The sequence below is a fragment of the Lepidochelys olivacea genome (assembly GCF_965140295.1).
Source record: "Lepidochelys olivacea isolate rLepOli2 genome assembly, chromosome: 5".
NCBI classification, from domain to species: domain Eukaryota; kingdom Metazoa; phylum Chordata; order Testudines; family Cheloniidae; genus Lepidochelys; species Lepidochelys olivacea.
This window is the reverse complement of record NC_140415.1, coordinates 129,377,174-129,399,809: the sequence shown is the minus strand read 5'-3', so window position 1 is coordinate 129,399,809 and position 22,636 is coordinate 129,377,174. Positions and strand designations below refer to the sequence as shown.

General features: G+C 44.3%; 2 protein-coding genes across 4 annotated transcripts in view; one reads left to right on the top strand and one right to left on the bottom strand.

Moving 5' to 3' along the window:
• IDUA (alpha-L-iduronidase) overlaps nt 1-22,636 on the bottom strand; it is an 87,991-nt gene that overhangs the window by 61,547 nt on the left and 3,808 nt on the right. Inside the window, exon 2 of the mRNA XM_084628034.1 lies at nt 20,018-20,158. Within this exon, the coding sequence (XP_084484160.1) occupies nt 20,018-20,158 (141 nt within the window). The remainder of the gene's footprint in view (nt 1-20,017; nt 20,159-22,636) is intronic.
• SLC26A1 (solute carrier family 26 member 1) lies at nt 1,977-18,447 on the top strand. Of its 3 annotated transcripts, XM_084628032.1 has the most exons (4): nt 1,977-2,160; nt 10,521-10,951; nt 11,632-12,279; nt 14,121-18,447. In XM_084628032.1, exons 3-4 carry the CDS (start codon nt 11,662-11,664, stop codon nt 15,645-15,647), a joined length of 2,145 nt encoding a protein of 714 aa, XP_084484158.1. In that variant the 5' UTR covers nt 1,977-2,160; nt 10,521-10,951; nt 11,632-11,661; the 3' UTR covers nt 15,648-18,447. The 3 variants fall into 3 exon arrangements, with proteins under 3 accessions (XP_084484158.1, XP_084484157.1, XP_084484159.1); XM_084628031.1 differs by lacking the exon at nt 10,521-10,951; XM_084628033.1 differs by lacking the exons at nt 1,977-2,160; nt 10,521-10,951 and adding an exon at nt 10,958-11,084.

Sequence of the window (22,636 nt, the reverse complement as noted above, 5' to 3'; positions counted from 1 at the left end):
TATTTTGAAGAAATAAAACCAAAAGGCCTAAAGAAAAGGACTGAAATCCTGTGGCTGGAGAGCACGCTTCTTTGGTGCATGGGCTAGTGAGAGAACCCACCTGCTTACAGTTTCCAACTGGCAAAAAAGCATTAAAGAGCAGCTAATGTATCAATACTTTCCTATTATTCAGATAATCAATGGCTGTCGTTACCTCAGGAATACGGTGATGGCAAGTGGGCGAGAAGATGACCTAGTAAATGTTTTTAACATGTGGTCTACACTGTGAGCTAGTCCAAGGGGTTGGAGAAATCTAGCTTGACCTTAATAAGCCTATTCTAGAGGAAAAGAGCAGGAGAAAGGGTATTATTCCAACTTCGAAAAGCCCATTAACTTTTGGACTGAAAATAAGCATGAGAAATGTCACAAGGAGTAATTATCATGTGCCTGGTAATAGCTGAATGGTTGTACAGACAGAATCCATGTATCTCCACTCCGCATCCTCATTCACGTAAAAAAACCCAAACCCTTCTTGACCTGGGCTGTATGAGGAGAGCTGGACTTGGCCCCATTTAGTGCTCACTAATGTTATTTCCATCCCACAGTGATTCTGCAGGCCTAGGGAGGGAGGCACCACCTTTGACTAGGCAATGCGATGGCTTTTTAGTCTTACTGCTTTGTACCTACCAGCTGAGATCCTTCTTGCAAGGCATAAACATTAAAAACCAAATATCACCTCGCTGTGATGGGTTGTACAAATCCCACACTGGTAAGGAAGGGGTTAAAGAGCTGCTCTGGTCCTCCACACCTGCACAGCAGGCAAGGGCTGGAGGAGGAGCTTAAAAAGGGAGCAGAGGAACTGGCAGACAGTGGAGGTAAAGGGACCTACACTCTGAACTCCTGAGCCCTTGCGATAGCAGCTTGGTCAAGCCAATGAAGGGGAGACTTGTGACAAACCTTTATCTCTGGGTGCAGTTATTTAATGACTTTATCCGCTGGGAAACGAGGGGACAGGCAGGAAGTGATCCAGGGAGGCAGCATTATAGCGCTTAGGGGTGCAGGACATAGCTGCTTACCCCCAGGCCCTGGATTGGAATCCTGTGTAGAGGGTGGGTCCAGGTTCCCCTGCCCACCCTTGGGGAATGACAGCACACTACACTGGTGTGGGGAATCCGGTTGAGGGAAGGCCTAGAAGACAGAAAGGTTTAGACCATGAGACCTCAACCCAAGGGGAAACCCACAGCCCCTCGCCTAACCCAGAGGGCTACCCCTTTGCTGGATTCTTCATGTACCCCGAAAGGGGCAGACAAATCGAGTGACCATGACAGACACAGAATGCTCCAGGGCTGGAGCAGTGGCCATCAGAGGGTGCCCAGGAAGGAGAGGGCCTTTCATGCCCCCATCTGACCAGCAGGTGGCACCAGCGGTAGGCAAACTTCTTCACACGCTTCCATTAGTAAATGAGTCTTACTTATTATTTGAACTGTGGTAGCACCTAGGAGCCCAGTCATGGACCAGAACTCCACTATGCTAGGCTCTGTACACACAGAACAAAAAGGCAGCCCCTGCCCCAAAGAGCTTGCAGTCTAAGTCTTACTATCCTCATTTTATACATGAGGCGACTGAGGCAATGTACGTCACACACAGGCAGTCTACGGCAAAGCCACTAATGGAACCCAGACCTCCTTGAATCCCATCCTGCACCTTAATCAGCAAGTCATCCCTACTCCCCTTCTAAATGCTAACAAGATGTGTCCATTTTTGGACTAACCTAGCGTTTCGTTCCCAGTCATCCAATATACAAAATCAAAAGCCATCCTTCAGCCAAGGACGCGCAAAGTAGAAAAAAATCTGAACTAGGAAGAGGGAGCAAAGTTCAGCGATATTCTGACTGATGCTCAGCATAATTCTCAGATCACCAGCAGTTAATCAATAATCTTAGCCATTATTTAAACTCTGCTGCTTTGAGTGCACAGCACTTATTCCTAAACTTTCACTAAGGTATACAGGACTCTTTATAGCCTGAATGATGAGAGATTTATGATTCACGAATGCATAGTTACGACATTTAATCACTAGGCACATAGAGTAAAGCTTTACTGAAGACTTTTTGTTCAGTAAAAACAAAAAGGTACAAGTTTTAAGCAGCGCACTGAAAATGCTCCTCATGGTACGATACAGGTAAGAGTTAATTTTTTCTGAATGAAATGTTTCAAGGCAGCAGTTCTGCTCCCATCAACTTCTATGGAAGCAGGGGGTTTTGTTACTTTTGAAAAAGAGGCCATTCATGTGGGTAACTTTATATGCTACATAAATGTTCCTTATACTCGTCAATAAAGCAGGGCTGGAAACTGGGCAACAGTCATGGTAAAATATTGTCAACGTGCTGGGATCTATAGATAAGCCATCTGCACCGCAAAACCCAGTCCTTGAATTGTGGCATTGGCTGGTAGATATTGTTTAAAAGTAGCCTGTAGCAATAGACCAGTGATATTCACACAGTGGCTCTTTCATGCGTCTCCTGAGGCTCTTTGCAGCACATGATTTAAAACACTGTGTGATTTAATTATTAATCAATCAGGATGCTTTTACTATGTTATTAACGAATTAAGTTATTAATTTATTTGCTGTAAGAATAGAGATATATATATAACTAAATATTTCCCATCATACTGTTTAAACATGAATAGTACTGTAGTAAATGAAACAATGAATTCATACTACCGTGGCTCTTTTGAGGAATGGTGATCACTGATTTGGCTCCTGGACCACTGAGGTCTGACTATCAGTGCAATAGACTCAGCTGACTCTCAAATGTGTCACATTAAAGCTGGGTGTTTGATTCAGTGATGTGCTGACACTATTTATGCATCCGATGAAGTGAGCTGTAGCTCATGAAAGCTTATGCTCAAATAAATTTGTTAGTCTCTAAGGTGCCACAAGTACTCCTTCGCTATTTATAAGATCTCCTTTAAAATATTCCTCATGGTCATTTTTGGAGTACCTGTTTTCAATGAGAAGAGGGGTAATAATGGAAAATCTACTTTGTTTTCTCCACAACTCTTTAAGGAGGCAGCACAACTATGCAAACAAACACCTAATACGAGTGCTTACTAGGAAACTATCCACAGCACAGTTTAGTTTCTGAGACTGGGTATGAAGACCCTATAAGGGTGTCAACCTCTGGGATTTTTTTTAAAATACCTAATATTTGGGACAATGTGGTCTTTTGCTCTTAGGAATGTTTTTATGAGCACAATAGAGACCTCTTTGGCCGGGTTGGTTTAAGCAGTATCCTGAGAGGACTGGCTATCCAAAGCAGAGAAGGCATCCCAACCTTGCCTTCAGTTGCATGGCAAACTTTTTACAGGTGATTCCTGGGAGCTTTCTGTAATAACTGTCTGCCTCTTTTTAGTATTGCAGAACCATCCTGGTTAGTCACAGCACTTCCACAGGGAGCTTAGATAGAAATAGAAATTCAGATTGGAAATAAGGTGCAACTTCTCCAGTGAGAATTCTCCCTCACTGGAAATGTTTAAATCAAGATTGGATGTTTCTCTAAAATATATGCTCTAATCAAACAGGAATTAATCCAGGCAAGTCCTGTCTCTGGTCTGTGTTATACAGAAGATCAGACTAGGTGATCACAAAGGTTCCTTCTGGCCTTAAAAATCTATGAATACCATGGTGATGGGCATGAGAAAATAACCAGAACAGCTAACGGGAGAGATAACCGGATTCTTTTCTGGCTCTCCCATCATCCCTGTAGTTGTTAAGGAACTACCAATGCAGAATCTACACCCTGAAATGTACACTTCAACTAGACTAACTACACTTTTAGTAAAACATCAGCTGAGTCATGGCTACTGGTGATGATATGTGTGCCAGAAAGATTCAACTTGACTTCCACATCCTAGGCTACTGTCAAGGTTCCTTCCCCACTCTGAACTCTAGGGTACAGATGTGGGGACCTGCATGAAAACCTCCTAAGCTTACTTTTACCAGCTTAGGTTAAAACTTCCCCAAGGTACAAAATTATTTTACCCTTGGATTTCCACTGCTACCACCAAACTTTATCTGGGTTTACTGGGAAACGTAGTTTGGACACATCTTTCCCCCCAAAATCCTCCCAACCCTTGCACCCCACTTCCTGGGGAAGGTTTGATAAAAATCCTCACCAATTTGCATAAGTGACCACAGACCCAAACCCTTGGATCTTAGAACAATGAAAAAACATTCAGTTTTCTTACAAGAAGACTTTTAATAGAAGTAAAGGAATCACCTCTGTAAAATCAGGATGGTGAATACCTTACAGGGTAATTAGATTCAAAACATAGAGAATCCCTCTAGGCAAAATCTTAAGTTACAAAAAAGTCACACAGACAGGAATATTCATTCTATTCAGCACAGTTATTTCTCAGCCATTTAAAGAAATCATAATCTAACACATACCTAGCTAGATTACTTACTAAGTTCTAAGACTCCATTCCTGTTCTGTCCCCGGCCAAAGCATCATACAGACAGACACAGACCCCTTGTTTTTCTCCCTCCTCCCAGCTTTTGAAAGTATCTTGTCTCCTCATTGGTCATTTTGGTCAGGTGCCAGCGAGGTTACCTTTAGCTTCTTAACCCTTTACAGGTAAGAGGATTTTTCCTCTGGCCAGGAGGGATTTTAAAGGGGTTTACCCTTCCCTTTATATTTATGACAGCTACGTTTTTAGGGTCTGCACTAGTAAAAAGCAAAACTGTTTTACTTGTAAACATTTTAATTAGAATGAAACATAGATCATGGCAATCTCGCTTTACTCTTCTCGCTTTACTCTGAAAATGATTCTGGATTAATAATGTGTTGTTTTAGTTTGTAGGGGATTTATACCAACCTTGGTCCATGTAGGCTTATGACCTATGAGTTTCACTTTGACTTAAAATTCAAATCATCCTGAAGCTCAAAGTAGAATTCACTGAAGCTACCAGGTTTTGCTTGAATAGGAAGAAAAAACAAGAGAACGTATGGTTTCCAACAAAAAAACCAAGTCAGCACAGGTTCATTCAAATCTCTGCCTGTGCTCATTCAAAACTTTGCTCTGTCAATGTTCTGACAAATGGGTTTGGTCACAGAAGTTTTACTCAGTTCTAGTACCAAGTGCATTTAGATCCTGAGGGCCTGCAGCTGACCACATAATACTGTTTACAAGGTACATAAGGTCATTAATTTAAGAGATGTTATTTCTGACAGATGCTTTCAAAACCTTGTCAAGAACAGAGGAGCGGTGTAACAGCGAGATAGCAAAGCTGACAGATAGTTCATGTGATAGAACAACTAATAACCACGATTCAGCAAAGCACTTAAACGTGCTTAAAATTAAGGACCTGCTTACGTGCTTTGCCAAACTGGAGCGAGGATCGCTGTTATGTCTCTTGCTCTTTACAGAACAAAAATATGTCCCAAATCACAGCATTTACTAACTATACCCAAATATGCCAGGTCTAGCTACACACTGCCGCTCTGGCTGGTTTCTGGCAGCTCCTAAAACAGAACACAGTGGCCACTACTAGAGGGCTCAAAGTATTTACAGGTAAAGGATTCTACCCTATTCCTGTCCACTACAATCACCAAATCACAATAAGGATGCTGTAGACCGAATGCAGAGGCTGGTGCAGAGAGGTGTAAATTGTCTGCCTATCAGCACAACCATAACACAGACACGAGATTGTGGTTGCTTTGCACAGCCACAGTCCCCCCAGCCTCTTCCCAGTAGACTTTCCATCACAAGGATTGTCTGTCAGGATTTCAGTCAGTGGAAACCCAGCTGAACGTGGCCTAGTGAATGTCTCACCTTTTCCAAAGTGTTTTTGTCAATTCAGTGGCTTGGTAAAGAGACAGGAAGGAAGGTCAGATTGAGGCCACTTAGAAGGTGAGCCGGTTTGTTGGCCTGAATGGTCTTGTCTTGCTACCTAAGTTCCTAGCCATTTCCTTATCCCACAACATAAACTAGCCTAGTTGCTGCAATTAAAAGGAGAAATGAACAATGTAAGGGTAAAACAGCAGCAGTATCTCCAATTCTCATGGTATTTGGAGCCTTCCTTAAAGTCACTGCTCCTGGAATCATGAGAATCTCAATTTTTATTTTAAAAACTAAGTTTCTTGCCCTCCTGACTATGGAGAAAAGTTTTAAAAATTAGAACCCAAGTTATTTATCATTGTTAATTATATGTATAATAGATTACACATCTATTAATAACCATTAATGCTAATGTATATTTGTATAAATATTGTTTATATTCAAATCTAATGTTTTTTTAGGTAATTGTAATTTTGGGCTTGCCATTTTTAAATGCTTGGGATTAATGCTGCAGCAGGGTCCAAATATCTTGGTTAGAATATTCAACCAGGAAATACAGTATACCATAGTCTGATCTTTTCTGTATTGGTTTAAGTCTGGAGCAACTCTAGTGCAGTCAGCTGCTTCACTGTGCATTTACACCAGCATTTGGATGCTAAGCATGTAAGCAGAAACTTATAAGGGCATCAGAGTTACATGTTGCTTTTAACAATGGTTGCTTCAGCTGTGTGCCCCCTCTACAAAATGGCTCTTTAAGTAAGAGACCTGGAGCTTCCCTTGGATAAAAAGGCAGATCTTATTTCCAGGGAAATCTGTGAAAAAATATCCAGTGACTTCAATGGGAGCAGGATTGAGCCATAATACACAATATCAACAGAGTAGTACTTTATGTTTCAGTAGCAACTTATAGAGCAGATAGCAAAGATGGGAGTCCATTTATTATAGGTTACATGATCAGAGTAATATTTTGCTGGGGATTTAGCACCTCTGTTATTTGGATTGGGTTTGTTACATCCTAAAAACAATAATTCAATCCTTAAAGTGATTACTGATATTTTGATTATGCAACATGTAAGTGATGCCTAGTACAAACTGAAACCACTAGCTCCAAATATCACAGCAAGTGAATTACAACCAGCATATTTACGTTACACAACTATTCAAAATGTGTATCCAGTCTAGCAAAAATTATGGGAGATTTTATTTTTTATAAACAGTAACTAATAGTCAATATAAAGTAAATTGAACAAAGTGATCTAATCAACACACGCCTCAGCTTTATACTGAACAGTGTATTTCCAATACAATGGCCTCATTCCTCCAATTTAAATACAAAGCCACTGATTGTTAGTGATATTATGTTAAACTGGCTCTGTTTATTGTTTATTCAGTTATTGCTGCTTTTTGCAAATTGCGACACCTCCAATTTTCCAACAACAATACCAAGTCACTATCTGTACTCAAGATAATTAATCTGAGAATCTATTAAGCTAACTTCCAACTGCCATACCAATTACCAAAAGTATAATTATCCTTCAGTCTGATAACTGTACATACTGCACTTAGGTGATCATTGCCCATTTTGTTTTTTTGGAAATGTAACTTTTTAAAGAAACAGCTGGATTGTTAGCTTAGATGAAGACTAGCAAGAACAGTGCACTGACATTTCAGTCTACTTTACGGATCCCAGTTCAGTCCCTCAAAGTAAGCTTATCAAAAGTGTCAGTTTGATAACGGAACTGCCTGCTCATTTGCGATTAAAGCCACGGTGCTTCTTGTTGCCTGGCTGCCTGTGCTCACTGATCTGTGAGAAGTCAGTGGAATTCTAATGGGACTTGCATTCTTTGGATACAATCCTTGCATTTTCAGAATTCGTTTGGGTCAGAAAGCATACGAAACCCCTTTTCCTCCTTGTTTTAAAAACTTTGCTGAACTTTGCTATTAGTATGAAAGAAAAGTAGTCAACTACTTTGTTTGTTTCATTCTTTCCTTATTGGTAAACTTTGATCATATGATCTTAAATATGAAACTGTCTGGTATTATTTTGTTCTCATTCTTCCATTCAAATGTATCTTTGTACTGGTTTACTCCAAGGAATTTCTGACCAGGGACATTTTGCTTAGTGTAAACAGCTCAGAATGTTGAAGCCCAGATTTAGGACTGCTAGTACTATAAGCAAAAATAAATATTGGCTTTGCTAAATTACATCATCTTGCACAGCTGAAATAAAGATTACTCCGAAGCATCTACAGCAGAGGTGGGCAAACTACAGGTCGCGGGCCACATCCTGGCCCCACAGGACCGTCCTGCCCGGTCCTTGAGCTCCCGACCGGGGAGGCTAGCCCCCGGCCATCCCTCCTGCCCTGCAGCCTCAGCTCGCCCTGCCGACAACGCTCTGGGCAGCTGGGCTACAGGGTTGGCTCTGGCCAGGCTCCCGGGCAGCGTGGCAGCAGGGTTGGCTCTGGCCAGGCGGCACGGCTGCCAGTCCTGGTGTTCTGAGCGGCATGGTAAGGGGGCAGGGAGTGGGGGGTTTGGATAAGGGGCAGGGGATCCGGGGGGCAGTCAGGGGACGGTTGGATGGGGCGGAGCAATCAGGGGACAGGGAGCAGGGTGGGTTGGATAGGTGTGGGAGTCCCAGGGGGCCTGTCAGTGGTCGGGGGTGTGGATAGGGGTCGAGGCAGTCAGGGGACAGGGAGCAGGGGGGGTTGGATAGGGGGTGGGGTCCCGGGAGGGCAGTTGGGGTGGGGGTTCCAGGAGGGGGCGGTCAGGGGACAAGGAGCAGGAGGGGTTGGATGGGTCAGGGATTCTGAGGGGGGCAGTCAGGGGGCGGGAAGTGGGTGGGGGCAGATAGGGGGTGAGGGGCAGGCTGTATGCGGAGGCACAGCCTTCCCTACCCAGCCCTCCATACAGTTTTGCAGCCCTGATGTGGACCTCGGGCCAAAAAGTTTGCCTACCTCTGATCTACAGAGTTATATTAGTAGAAGTTAATGATTATTCAATACAACCAATATACGCTCTCCCTAGGCTGCAACAGTGTCAGACATCATGCCTTCAAACATGTTAGTTTCCATCTTTAACAAGTGTTATGAGGATTTTTTTTTCCAATTGTGTTTTGCTGACTGAACTGAGTTGACAATTGCACAACATAACCTGTTTGGCCCATCAAGAAATGGCCTTGAAGAGGTAATGCACATGTTAGAACTAGGGCTATCAATTAATTGCAGTTAACGCAAGCGATTAATGCAAAACAAATTAACTAGATTAAAAAAATAGTTGTGATTAATTGCAGTTTTAATCACACTGTTAAAATATAAGAATACCAATTTAAATTTATTATAAATATTTTTGGATGTTTTTCTACATTTTCAAATATATTGATTTCAATTACAACACAGAATACAAAATATTTGCACTGTAAAAAAGATAAAATAGTCCTACTTCTTGTTCAGCCAATCGCCAAGAAAAACAAGTTTGTTTACATTTGCAGGAGATAATGCTGCCCACTTCTTATTTACAATGTCACCTGAAAGTGAGAACAGGTGTTCGCATGGCACTGTTGTACCCAATGTTACAAGGTATTTATGTGCCACACAGGCTAAACATTTGTATGCCCCTTCATGCTTTGACTTGTAGGCTCTGAAGTTTCATTGCAGTTATGTTAAAAAAAAATTCTACATTTTTAAGTTGCACTTACAGGATAAAGATATTGCACTACAGTACTTGTATGAGGTTGTGATGGGGGCATCTGCCCCACACTGGTCCATAAGGGGTTTATAGAGCCCTAGGGAGGCTGCACAGGAAGCAGGCAATTAGAGAGGGGCTACAAGGAGTAGCAATCAGTGCCAGGCTGGTTCATATAAGATGGGCTGCGGAATAGAGCAGTTTCAGTCACTCCGTGGAGCTTGAGGAGAGAGGACTGGCTGCCTTGCAGGCTGAAGGCAGCAAGCACCCCGAACAGAGCAGGGCTGCAAGCAGAGACCCAGGGAGTAAAGGCAGCTCCTGGCTGGCTGCAGGGATTTGTAGGCTGAGGCTCTGAGGCATGAGCAAAGAGGGTGCTGGGGCTGCAGGGAAGTGGCCCAGGGAGATCTACAGAGGAGTTGGAGGGGGCTCTGCAAGCAGCGGCCATCTACAGGGTCCCTGGGCCAGGACCTGGAGTAGTGGGCGGGCCCGGGTCCCCCCCACTCACCACTGAGGAAGTGGCTGGACTGTTGGACTGCAACATTCCCCTGGAAGGGGAGAGCAGAGAGTTGGCACAGCTGGAGGTCTGTCACCGAAGAAGATGCCGCAGTCCTAGGAGTGACATGGGTCCTAGAGCAGACGTGATGGTGGCGAGGCACTACCAGAAGAAGGCGCACTGGTGAGTAGAGCTAATTCCTATGACACCCAGCAGGAGGCACCAGCGTGGTGAGTCGCATCCCATCACAGAGGTGAATTGAAAGATGCTATTTCTTTTGTTTATCTTTATTACAGTGCAAATATTTGTAATAAAAATAATATAAAGAGAGAAGTGTACTCTTTGTATTCTGTGTTGTAATTGAAATCAATATATTTGAAAATGTAGAAAAACATCCAAAAATATTTATAATAAATGTCAATTGGTTTTCTATTATTGTTTAACAGTGAAATTAAAACTGTGATTAAGAATAACTATTTTTTAAAATCTTGTGATTAATTGAGATTTTTTTTATCGTTTGACAGCCCTAGTTAGAACATCAGCAAGCCCTGAAGTCCTGCAGAGATCTTAGCCTGCGTCTTGTGATGCTGGTGAAGAGCTAGAAATCATTTGCACTGCGCAGCAACACTACTGAACCTGCAGACTTGTGAACAATCTATTCTTGAGGCCAATAGATAGTACACGTAAAGAGCTCCATCTGCATACACAGATATATATTGCTTTTCATATGATTCTCTCGGTATTCCTTACTACCCCTTGCAAATGTATGCAGAAGAGGACAGGATTTGCCATTATTCTGCAAACATAGCTTGGCTCAGACTGGAATGGAACTTGGCATAAACTGCTTGGTATTTTTCACCCTCCTTATCCATTTTTTGACTGTCCATCTGTCTTGATATCTGCACTTCCCAGCATACCCAAGGCTGGGGAGACTCCAGGTTCTAAACTTAAAAAGGTTAGACTTCAGAACTCACACCCTGACACTGCAGGCTCGTGAGCACACTATCGCTCTATTGCTGAGTTTAATGCTTTAACTGAACCCTCTTCCTGTAGACAGAGAACATCTGGAAGTTATGGATCACCACAAGGTGTGTTGTTTCCAAAACAAGGGTCAAATGCTTTCTTAAGAACTGAATGCCCCTCCCACTGCTGGGAGCATTCAGCATATCAAGTTGTAAGTTTATACTGAATTATAGCATTCAACTAAGTGGCTTTTCTGGGGTGAGGCATGTACTGTGCTGCATTATTTAGACGAGCATATTGAATTGTTTGTTATCAAAAAGGGTTATTAATTCAGCTCTGCTTTTGCTTAATGTGAATTTATTGTTAAATATTTGCCAGATAACTTTAAGCTGTTGGTTCTTTACAAGCTTTGTTTTTCAGTTTTCTTAACTAGTCTCGTGTGGTTGATCATTCAGTAACTCATATGGTAATGTTTATAGTTGCTGATTGAATTAGACTTTATTAAAAGCAAAATGAATTGTAAGCAATGAACTTCCATAGTCAATATTTAGAGTTAGAAATATTTGTGCTGAAATACTCAACTTTTGGCCTCTTGGACTGTAATGCACAAATCCTGTCATCATCTACACCATGCTGAAATGGAACCTAACTAGCACTTTCTTTACATCTTAGGAACTGATGTATTAAGTGAATGCACAGAAAATGGAAAGCCAAACAGAGGCTATCAAGATGGATATTGGCCCCTCTCTGTCATTTCCAATGGAAAGAAAAGTTCACATCCAGTCAAGCAGGAGACAGATCATCAAAGCCAAACTGAGAAAGAGCTGTTCCTGCACCACTAAGAGACTGAAGAACATAATCATGGACTTCTTTCCTGTGTTACGATGGCTTCCCAAGTACCACTGCAGAGAATACATATGGGGGGATGTTATGTCCGGGGTGGTGATTGGGATCATTTTGGTACCCCAAGCCATAGCGTATTCTCTGCTCGCCGGTTTGAAGCCTATTTATAGCCTTTACACATCATTTTTTGCCAACATCATTTATTTCCTGATGGGCACCTCTCGACATGTGTCGGTTGGCATTTTCAGCCTATTAAGTTTAATGGTAGGGCAAGTTGTGGACAGAGAGCTACTCTTGGCAGGGTTTGACCTGAACAATGATGATGATGCCATCAGCAACAGTTATGAATGGAACAGCAACAATTCTAATGTAACCGCCTTCAATCTTACTCTTGGGGGGTTGAACGCTGAGTGTGGGAAAGAGTGCTATGCTATTGGAATTGCTACGGCCTTGACTTTTCTGGCTGGAGTTTATCAAGTAAGTTGCTGGCCTCACCTAGGGTGAGGATATGAAGTTCTTACAGTGCATTTGCATGCTTTTGACTTCCACTGTAAGGAATTTTAACACATCAGCTCAGTCAGATGGTAACTGAAATTTATCTTCCACGGAGAATCCTGGCAGCACATTATAAAGTTTATTTTAAAAGTGTTTGATAAATAGGTTTTATTAGCTGCTTACTTGGAACACAATCAGGACCCAACACAGGTAAAATTCCTCTTGGCTGCAGTGGAAGTACTACTTACACTGGGTGCAATTCTCCATTGCATTGTGACCCTTTTATGCTGCCCTGTGGGCACAAAGAGGCCTGACACTCAGATTTGGTCATGGGGGAATTTCCAGGTAACACAGACACAGTGTAACAGCTCTAACAACTTCACTTCATAATCCTTCATGTGGCTGGGGCCACACAATCCCAGTCTTCCCCTGCATCAAGGTGAGGAGAGCTGCTCCCCGCTCCCATTCCCAGCCCCCTGCTTGGCACCCCACAACCCCCTTGCTCTTGCTGTCCCAACCTTTCCCCCTCCCAGCAGCCCCAGATGGCTAGGAGTTGGAGAGTGAGCCTCATCCTGCAGCAGTGGCTTCTGTCCCATGGCGCTGGACTTAGCTGGTTACCTGCTCCAGACATTGCGTCCTGGTGCATAGGGTCACAGTGCCACTCAGGTTTGGCCCAGCTGCACCTTCATCATGACAGAGGGGCAGCTGGGCCAAACCTGAGTGGGACAGAGTGTAGCCCCATGCACCAGGTCACAATGCCACTTGGTTTGGGGACCCTCTCAAATGGGGGGCCCAAGGCAAACTTCTCCCCACCCATGGGCATGCACGGGGGAGCAATAACAGGCAACCCATCTAGACCCATCCCGCAACTCACTGGTTTGGGAAACACTGGGTTAGGGCACTAGCCTAGAACTTGAGAGACCTGGATTCAAATCCCTCCTCTGCCACAGACTCTGTGTGTGAGACCTTGGTCAAGTCGCTTCGTCTCTCTGTATCCCAGTCCTCCATCTGCAAAATTAGGTTAACACCATTACCTCAGTGGCCTGCTGAAGATAAATGCACTGAAGAGTGTGAGGTGCTCAGCTGCTATGCTGATGGGGTATGGATAGTAAGTTATCTCAGGTGCCCCGTGCAGGTCACCTTAAAGGGCTTTGATTTGCCAAGGGAAGATGCTCAGCCCTTTTTGCAAGTCAGGCTTCTTTACTGCATCTCAAAATGGCCACCCAAGCCCTGAGGCACCCAAAGTCATTACTGTCCGCTGAATATGTAAGGCACGGTGCCCAGGTTGTAAAGCAATCCCACTTCAGTCTGAAACAGGCCTGAACTCAAGAAATGAGCTTGTTAGTTAAAAAACAAAAAAGGAGCCGTATTTTCCCTTAATACTGAAGCAGAAATCTCCATTGTCCTCACTGGGAGTTCTGCTGACAAAGGGATGCCAAGGAGGGCCCCGAGTTTTTCTACTCCCTTTAGTGGAGGTGAAATGAAAATTCAGCTCTGAGTACAATAAAAGCGCTCTGGACTAAATTCTCCACTGACTTACACGAGCATCAATGCAGTCAGGTGGCAGCTCACTTCAATGTGGATGGAGTTAATTTGAATTGATGCAGGGGGACCTGTTCCAGTTAGTCCACTTCAAAAGCCCTCTCATTTATCTCTAGAGCTCATGGTGTAGCAAAACAAATCCATCAATTGTAAAAGCAGGCCTGAAATAACAAGTTACCAGCCCTTTTAAGAATTATAACTTTCAAGGATTTGTCTGCAACTGATGCTTGCTCCGTTTTTTGTAGCACCCTTTAGTTCTCACCCTCTTGCTTTTCTTTCAGGTTCTGATGGGAGTCTTTCGTTTAGGCTTTGTCTCTATGTATCTTTCAGAGTCTGTGCTGGATGGATTTGCAACTGGTGCTTCTTTAACCATTTTAACAGCCCAAGTTAAGTACCTTATTGGAATAAAAATCCCGCGCAGCCAAGGGCATGGGATCTTCTTAACGACCTGGATTAATATTTTTCAAAACATTTCTCAGGCTAACCTGTGCGATGTAATCACGAGCGTGGTTTGCATTGCTGTGCTAGTCACTGCGAAAGAACTAGGAGATCGGTACAAGCATAAGCTGAAAATCCCACTGCCCACAGAGCTGGTGGTTATTGTTGTGGCAACGCTGGTTTCCCACTATGGGAAACTGAATGAAGTTTATGCATCCAGTGTTTCGGGGGCAATTCCAACTGGATTTATTCCCCCTCAGATGCCAAATTTTAACCTGATGCATCGTGTGGCGCTAGATGCTGTTCCTCTTGCCATAGTTGGCTTTGCATTTACAATCTCCCTCTCAGAAATGTTTGCAAAGAAATATGCCTACACGGTCAGAGCCAATCAGGAAATGTTTGCCATAGGATTCTGTAACATTATCCCATCCTTTTTCCATTGTTTCGCAACCAGTGCAGCTCTTGCAAAAACGCTTGTGAAATCTTCTACGGGCTGCCAGACGCAGGTCTCTAGTGTTATCAGCGCAGTGGTAGTGTTGCTGGTGCTGCTCTTCCTCGCCCCGCTGTTTTATTCTTTGCAAAAATGCGTTTTGGCTTGCATCATCATAGTCAGTCTCCGAGGAGCCCTTCGGAAGTTTAGAGACGTGCCCCAGCGATATCACATGAACAAGGTGGACACTCTGGTTTGGTGTGTTACTGTGTTCTCATCTGCCCTGATCAGCACAGAAATGGGGCTTTTGATTGGGGTCCTCTTTTCCATCCTGTGCATTGTTGTTCGTACGCAGCGACCCCGTACTGCCCTGCTTGGTCAGATCCAGAGCACTGCCTTCTATGAAGACGACTGGGAATATGAAAGTCTCTGTCCTGTTCCAAATGCCAAAATATTCCGTTTTGAGGCACCACTTTACTATGCAAATAAAGACTTTTTTCTGAAGTCTCTCTACAGAATGACTGGGTTAGATCCTACTCTGGAAGCTGCTAAAAGGAAAAAGAATGAGAAGAAGCAAAAAGAGCATTTGAAAGAGGGAAATAGAGGCACAACTGTTAAGGGATTGGATCAGGCAGATACAGCCTTACACCTGGTTCCTAAACAAGTAGATTTCCAGACCATCATCATAGACTGCTCCTCAGTCACTTTTCTGGACACAGCTGGTATAATCACATTAAAGGAAATACTGAAAGATTACAACGAGCTAAAAATCACTGTTCTTCTGGCTTGCTGCAACCCCTCAGTGATTGACTCTCTGAAAAGAGGGGACTACTTTGGGAAGGATTGCAAAAAGATGCACGAATTGCTGTTCTATAGCATTCATGGTGCCGTGCAGTTTGCCAGAGACAGAAAGCTTGCGGCAGATGGCTCTGCTGTTTAGTTTCAAAGGCCCATGTATTTCCCTCTGCACAAAGGGAAGCAGGGTGCAGTCACTTAGAAGTAGGCACACACCTCACTTGCTGCGCAGGAGCCATCTGCCTACAGGACATGCTCCCATGAGAAGGTGTGCAGTGCTGGACCGCCGCATCACGTCTGCAAACAGCGCAAACAGGGGTGTGGCCAAGGACCAGATGAGAAGGATAAGGAGTGCACCCAGTTACCACCTGAACTGCCATTCAAAATGCAGATGTTGGACTGTACAATAGGTTGTGAGTTACTTCTCCACTGTACTGTAGTAACTTACATGCATCAAACTTATGTACCACTGTTCTGGCGTATTTGCAAGTCTGAGCAGAAAAGGCTAGCTGCCTCCCTGGAATGTGCTGGTTTATGGGTACAGGATAGCAGTCTCCAAGAAACCACTTGTGGTCTGGTTCCTTGGCCACATCACAGTGCTATCTTTTAAACTCTAGCCTGTTAGGCCTTTTTCCTTATCATATCACTACTAAAGGCATGCTCTTGTTTCAATGGGCTTTTAGGCAACCCTGCTGTTTGCTACACACTTGTTATGAGCATCAGCTGGGATGATGTAACACCTCCTTCCCACATGCCCATGAGCCATAACAAACGTGTTGCCCTCAGTTTCATTATTCCTTAGCAAAACCTCCCTCAAAGCTATCACGGAATCATCCATATTAAAAAAAGTCTAGTATTTCTGCCCTTAAAGATGCAGGAAGAAGTGTGACCATTAAACTCAGATTTGCTGTAGCTAGTGAAAATACTTGAAGTGATTTAAGAAAAGGGAAGTGCTTTCATTAGAAATCTTATAGCTACACTAGTTTAACTGTGAGGCAAATCTGACTTTCTGGAACTTAGCTATCTCAAGCTTAAACCCTAAAATTCAGGCCAAGCACATCATGTTTGTAATATAACTGTCAGACTGGGTGCAGGGCAGGGGGGAGAAATGGGAGGGAAAGAGACAAAGGAGGGAAAAAGATGCAAGAAGGGAAGCCTGAGATATGGATGGGAGTGGAAGAAATGGGATGGTTCTGAACTGGGTCTGAATCTGCAAGTTTTACACTGGTGTATCTGGGATCAGAATGTGGTCTAATGGCTGAAGGAGAACTTCTTAAAACCATGCATTTCATTATGTTGTCAGAGTACCCCCGCTATTTGTATACATTTCAGGCCATAACTTTAATTTGTAACTCTGTGGTTTCTAATGACAGCAAATAGATGTCTAGGCTATTATGCAGAGTTGGGCTATGTTATTTTTATATTAATTTCTATGAATTTTTATTCCCCATAATATCAAATGGTGATTTAAAATACAGCACACTGTCAATCAGACACATTAGTATATGTCACACCTATTTGTGCAGTATCTGTAAAAAAATATACACAAGATAGGGCTAGACCAGAAGTCCGTTTAACATGTGGCGCTGAATTGCAGCCAGAAGTTCTGACACTTGGCTTTGGCAGCGTGGCTTCTCCAACGCTCAAGCTGAAGAGCTAGGCCACGGCAGTTTCGGCTCATTCAACAGCTGCTTCTCTCTCCTTTCTCATACCCCATCCCACAGGCCAGGTGATGGGCAGGATAAGGAAGCTCAGCTTCTGGTCCTGGATGCTTTTTTCCTTTCTTGTTTTGGCCATTTTGTGTGACCCTCCAACCCCATTTCAATGGCAGAACCTTCCCCTTTCTCAGTAGCTCTCACTGTCATTCCTCTCCCATCCTTTTCCCTGGAGTTAGACGCTCCTTCCATTCATGAGTGAAATGTGAGGAAAATGCAGGTGTGAGGAGTGCGTTCAAGGGCTATATTTAGTCTAACTCTAGGGAAGCCAACAGAGACGCACTTAAACATACTCAATGCTATAACTGTGCTCTGTAGTCTCTAAAGAGACTGCTGGTCTCATTCTAGTTTTAAAGCGAGCCCTTTGCCATGATACATAACATTTTGTTTAAGAGCACTACACAGCAGTACCATGCCACTTATTTCCACTCTCTAGATCAACACGGGAAAGGATATTCTAAGTAAAGGTCTCCAGATTTCCCAGTGTCCCCTTCCCTATTTAGTAACACCACAACAAATAATCCTTTCAGAAAGGAAGGGCAACTCATTTCCAACTAGAGATATTCTGGTGACTGACTATCAGAAGTGAGAGCAACACTGGGATGGGGTGTATAGGAGGGAGGTGTCAGAGAGGCTCTGGGGACAGGACTTGCCCTGCCCTTGTGACCTTTTCAATCATGTATAAAAGGGAGAAAACAGCAGTCAGCTGAGGGGGGAGGAGCAAGACTGCCCTAAGCAGAAGACTACTGGAGCCTCTTGGGGAATGCCCATCCAGGAGATCTTTACCCCAACCCTGTGGGGAGTGCAGTGAACTCCCAGGGAGAGACTTAAGAAGGCCTGCCAGGGGTAGGACCCCGGTAAGAAGTAAGGAATCGGGGCCTGTGCAGGAGCCATCCAGTGCAAGTAACTGGGTGTGGTCAGGTTCTCTCCCCCTCTGGCAGAAAACCCTGTGGGGGCTCCTTTACAAACACATTTTTAATGAGGATTAGTGGTTAGGTACTGAAATTCCCCTGCTCGCCTCATTTATTCAAAAAGATATGTGATGTCTTGGTGCCATTATCACAACACATGATGTCCACAGCACAGTAACAAAATAATTCTGGAAAAGCCAGGCCTGACTGACATTAAGAGATCAGAACTGACCAACCATTTTTAGAACTAGTGTTTTTCTGCAGTAAAGTCAATTTAACGTGCAACAACATCATCCATTAAAGAGCTGGTGTACCATGACCACAGCTTGTCATCTTCTCATTGTTACCTTGTGTTCTCCTGAAATGTTTGTTGTAGCCACTTACTATGTATGCTTTGCTGGTCAGGGACCATCTTTGTCATATGTCTATACAAGGCCTAGCACAAAGCGACTGGGGCCAATACACTTCGCTGTATGATACAGCGGGCTGCAATTGGGAGTTAACAGCAATCCCTGGGGAAGAAAAGAGCAAGCTGTTTAACAAAGCTAGTCTTATTCATTCTGTTGGTTTGAGCCCCAGAGATAGAACCTTGAGAAGAAATATAGCTAAGCTTTCCCCTAATGTTATGAGACTAATCTGGTTTCCGAAAGAAGACGGGGGGGGGGGGGGGGGACGACAAAATTAAGACTTATCCTTACCTGAAAAAAAAAAAAGTTAAGAGTTCTAGCTCATGCTCCCACATCTTCCAAAAAAGGGAGAAGGGAAGGGAAGCTGGTTAGTCGATCTTTTTTTAACAAAGCATGCTGGGAAGGGGTGCAGTCTGGTGGCTCTTTACAAAGTAGGCTCTTCAGGTTGTTTAGTATTTATCAGAGCAGCATCCCAGTAGAAGAAGGAGAGCTACATGAAGGTACTTGTGGGGAGGACAGGTTTGTTTTTTTCTCTCTGATAAAAGTTGTTTTAACAACCAGAAAAGACTTCAGGAACCATTTGCATTTTGAATGTTTGTTCTGGGAACCGGCTTATATGTAAGTTACTGTGTTTGGGACTATAAATCACTTTCTATGATTAAAAACTGCTTTATTTCTGTTCGCTTACTGTCAGGGGTCAGGGCAGGGTATACTGACTCAGTGTGCAGCTGGTGATGGGCTTTTAATTCCTCTGTGGTTTTATACTATTCTCAATGACTTGGGGTTTAGTAATACTAGAATAAGATACCTAATGAGGCTCTCTTTTTTCTTGTGTAGCTGGCATAAAATTTTTTTCGAGCATGGTGTCTTTGGCATGGACTATATACTTAACAAACTTCAGGTACTGATAAGTAGGATGGGAGGGGTTCCCAACCTCAAGGGGGAAAGAAAACTACCTTAGTTCAGTCTGGAAGCAAAAAAGCTGCCCTTCCATACAGTGTGGGGGAAGAAAGGGAATGGTTACAGCCGCAGGCTGGAAGCTGGGGATGTTTTCAAACAGCCCCTGATTAGTGGTGTCTCACAACGGACAGTTTTTCCCACCAAGAGAAACTATTTGGCTCTACATCACCATTTAGTCATGACTGGGATTTAAAGGCACAGTCTAGCCATAAGGGTTCACAGCTGAATACAGTAATTCCCCTGCATCTTCTCATGCACTCCCAGGACTCTCACATCACAGATGCATTTCCATTACTTCTAGGGAAGAGCAACCCTACCAAGTGCACACAGGAACATACAACTTACCTAAAATACATAGGCTGAGGTATTTAACGAGGTGAAGCACTGTCAGGGATATTAACATGTCTTTTTGGACAATGTGAATGAGTCAAAGCAAATCTGAGCTCCTAGAGAAGGAAACATGATTTTGTTTCTCTAACACATTCCATTGTTAATTGTTGAGTGTCAGAAATGTTCACTCACCCCACGGTAATTAGTTCCAGTAACCAGTGAATTCGAACTTGTTCAATGCCGCCATGTGGTACCGAAGACACATATGCAAGGTTCAGCTCTTGGTCTTTACTGAGGTCAAATAAATCCGCTCTGCTGTGAGGTAGAGGAGGACTGGAGGTGGGAAAAACAATAGGTCACAGAACAGATCAGTGCAAGAGCCAGGAATAAAATCCAGGCCGCTTCAGTCCCAATTCAGGGTCCTGTCCATGGGGATACACTGCTTTTGCTGGAGTAGTAAGTGCAGCTCAGCAAAGTGGAGTGAGGAAATTGAAACATGACTTGGGGTTTATATCTTCTTGTTACAAGTTAGCATCAGAATATAGGACCGTGAATCATTCCATGGGTAGCAGGGCAGGAAGATTTTGCCTCAGATTACTTAAACTCAAACACGCATAAGGAAAATAGGCAACAAGAGAATTCCCTGGGAGTAATTAACACTGTTCTAAGCATAGTGTCAGCCTGCCTGGCTCCCACATCTACTGAAGCCAACCAAAATCTTCCATAAGTCATGTAGGGGTTTGGTCTGTCCATTGACTTCAGCAGAGTTGGCTCAGGCCTCAAGAAAGCACATGCTGCTGTGGACGTTCTGCCATGCAAGTCTCTCAGTGTATGCACTCCACTGCCATACTGTGCCTCGCCCCTGGGCACATGTCACACGGGTGTTTGCCATGGGACAAAGCAGGCTGAGAAACCCTGAGCCATATTTAATTCTTCATTGATGCACAGTAACACACTCATGTTAACACTGACTCTCTGGGGCCCACTTATTTCATTGAAATTAACAACAGGGGGAAGACTCCGTGTGCCCTTTGCCCCACTTTTGAACCCACAAAGAATAGCTACTATTTGGAGGGAAAATGTTTTCTCCAACAGTTAGAATATGCTCTGAGTTTGTTGGGTTAAGTGCTAACTGTTGGGGTTGCAGCAACAGTGGGGGACTGGACGCAGTGACCCAGGAGGGCCTTTCAGTCCTATGTTCCTAAATACAGGTCTCCTGTGAATGCCCTAGTTCTCATAATTCAGCTTCGTTTTTACAGAAAAGAGAGAACATGCTAAATCATTGCAAGACTTGGGTAAAATATATCCTGATACACTTCATACTTTTCATATACTTATGAAACTTAATAGAACTGAACATTGTGCTGGTTTACTTTGTTACGGGAGCATAGCTTCATTATACTCATAAAAAGAAAAGGAGTACTTGTGGCACCTTAGAGACTAACCAATTTATTTGAGCATAAGCTTTCGTGAGCTACAGCTCACTTCATCGGAGGCATACTGTGGAAAGTGTAGAAGATTGTGTGTATATAAAAAGATCTTCTACACTTTCCACAGTATGCCTCCGATGAAGTGAGCTGTAGCTCACAAAAGGTTATGCTCAAATAAATTGGTTAGTCTCTAAGGTGCCACAAGTACTCCTCTTTTTTTTTTTGCAAATACAGACTAACACGGCTGTTACTCTGAAACCTATACTCATAAAGAACCTATTGTAATGCACACTCACTCATTGTGGGTAGCTGTCGCCTTCTAGTGGCTGGACCAGATAGAAGTTTGAATCTGCCACTGCTTCCGAGCCAATGGACTCAGTGGTTCTCAACCGGGAGCCTGTGGCCCCGTGGGGATCTGCAAACCCTTTCAGGGGGGCCACGGAGCCCCACCACTGAAACTCCAAGCTCCAGTGCCGGCCCCCCACCCACTGCAGGGCTGAAGCCGGGAGCGGCGCAGAGCTGAATCCCCGAGCTCCCCTCCCCGCACCCACCCTAAAGTCGGAGCGGCAGGAAACTGAAATCCTGAGCTCCCCCCACCTCCACGATGAAGCTGGGAACAGCAGGGCTGAAGCCCAGACACAGGCAGAAGCCCTGAGCCCATGGGCACAGTTGAGGGGGCATGAGGGTCTTGCCCCTGCAAACTGCAGTGCCTTACCCAGAGTGGGGCAGTCCTAGGGGCAGCTCTACCCCCCCCCCCCGACATCTCTTCCTCCTCTCTCAGCCCCCCTCAGGTCCCACCCTCTGGCCAGATCCTAGGCGGGAAGCCAGAGCCAGGCAGTGTGGGCAGCTGCTCCTCTGGCTGGTGATACCATGGAGTGGGCAGTCCTGGCATTCCCCAGTCTGCTGCTGGTGCCCGGGGTTGTGGCTTCTCCTCAGCTCCCAGCCCCATTTGACTGCTCACACAGCTGGTCAGAGCTGCCCAGACGGGGACCTGGCTCCTGGGCTGGCAGAGCCCTCAGGGAGCAGCCACTGGCACACAGCGACAGGTGAGTGGCCCGCTGAGATGAGTCAGGAGGTGGTGCTCCCTCCCTAAACCCTGCTGTGCGGAGCTGGCCCAAGCCCTCCCAGCCCTTGCCCTCCCCCTCAAAATAGAAGTTAAACTATGCCTATGCTCAAGGGTCTCACCCCTGGCCTGGAGTCCTGAGTCCTGCCTCCCCCTCTGGGCCCTGGAGTTTTTGTAGCATGTTAAGGGGGGCCTCAGAAAGAAAAAGGTTGAGAACCCCTGCTTTAGCTCAAACACCGCTTCACATTACTAAACCCCTTTATTTTGCAAAGACCTACAATGGATTTAGCATGGGTTATCCTATCTCAGCAGCAGCTT

What these genes read in the sequence shown, in the direction of transcription:
- SLC26A1 (XM_084628031.1), top strand. Translation starts at nt 11,662, where the DNA reads ATGGAAAGCCAAACAGAGGCTATCAAGATGGATATTGGCCCCTCTCTG. An exon ending in TTCTGGCTGGAGTTTATCAA is followed by an intron (nt 12,280 to 14,120) that starts GTAAGTTGCTGG and finishes CTTTTCTTTCAG; the next exon opens with GTTCTGATGGGAGTCTTTCG.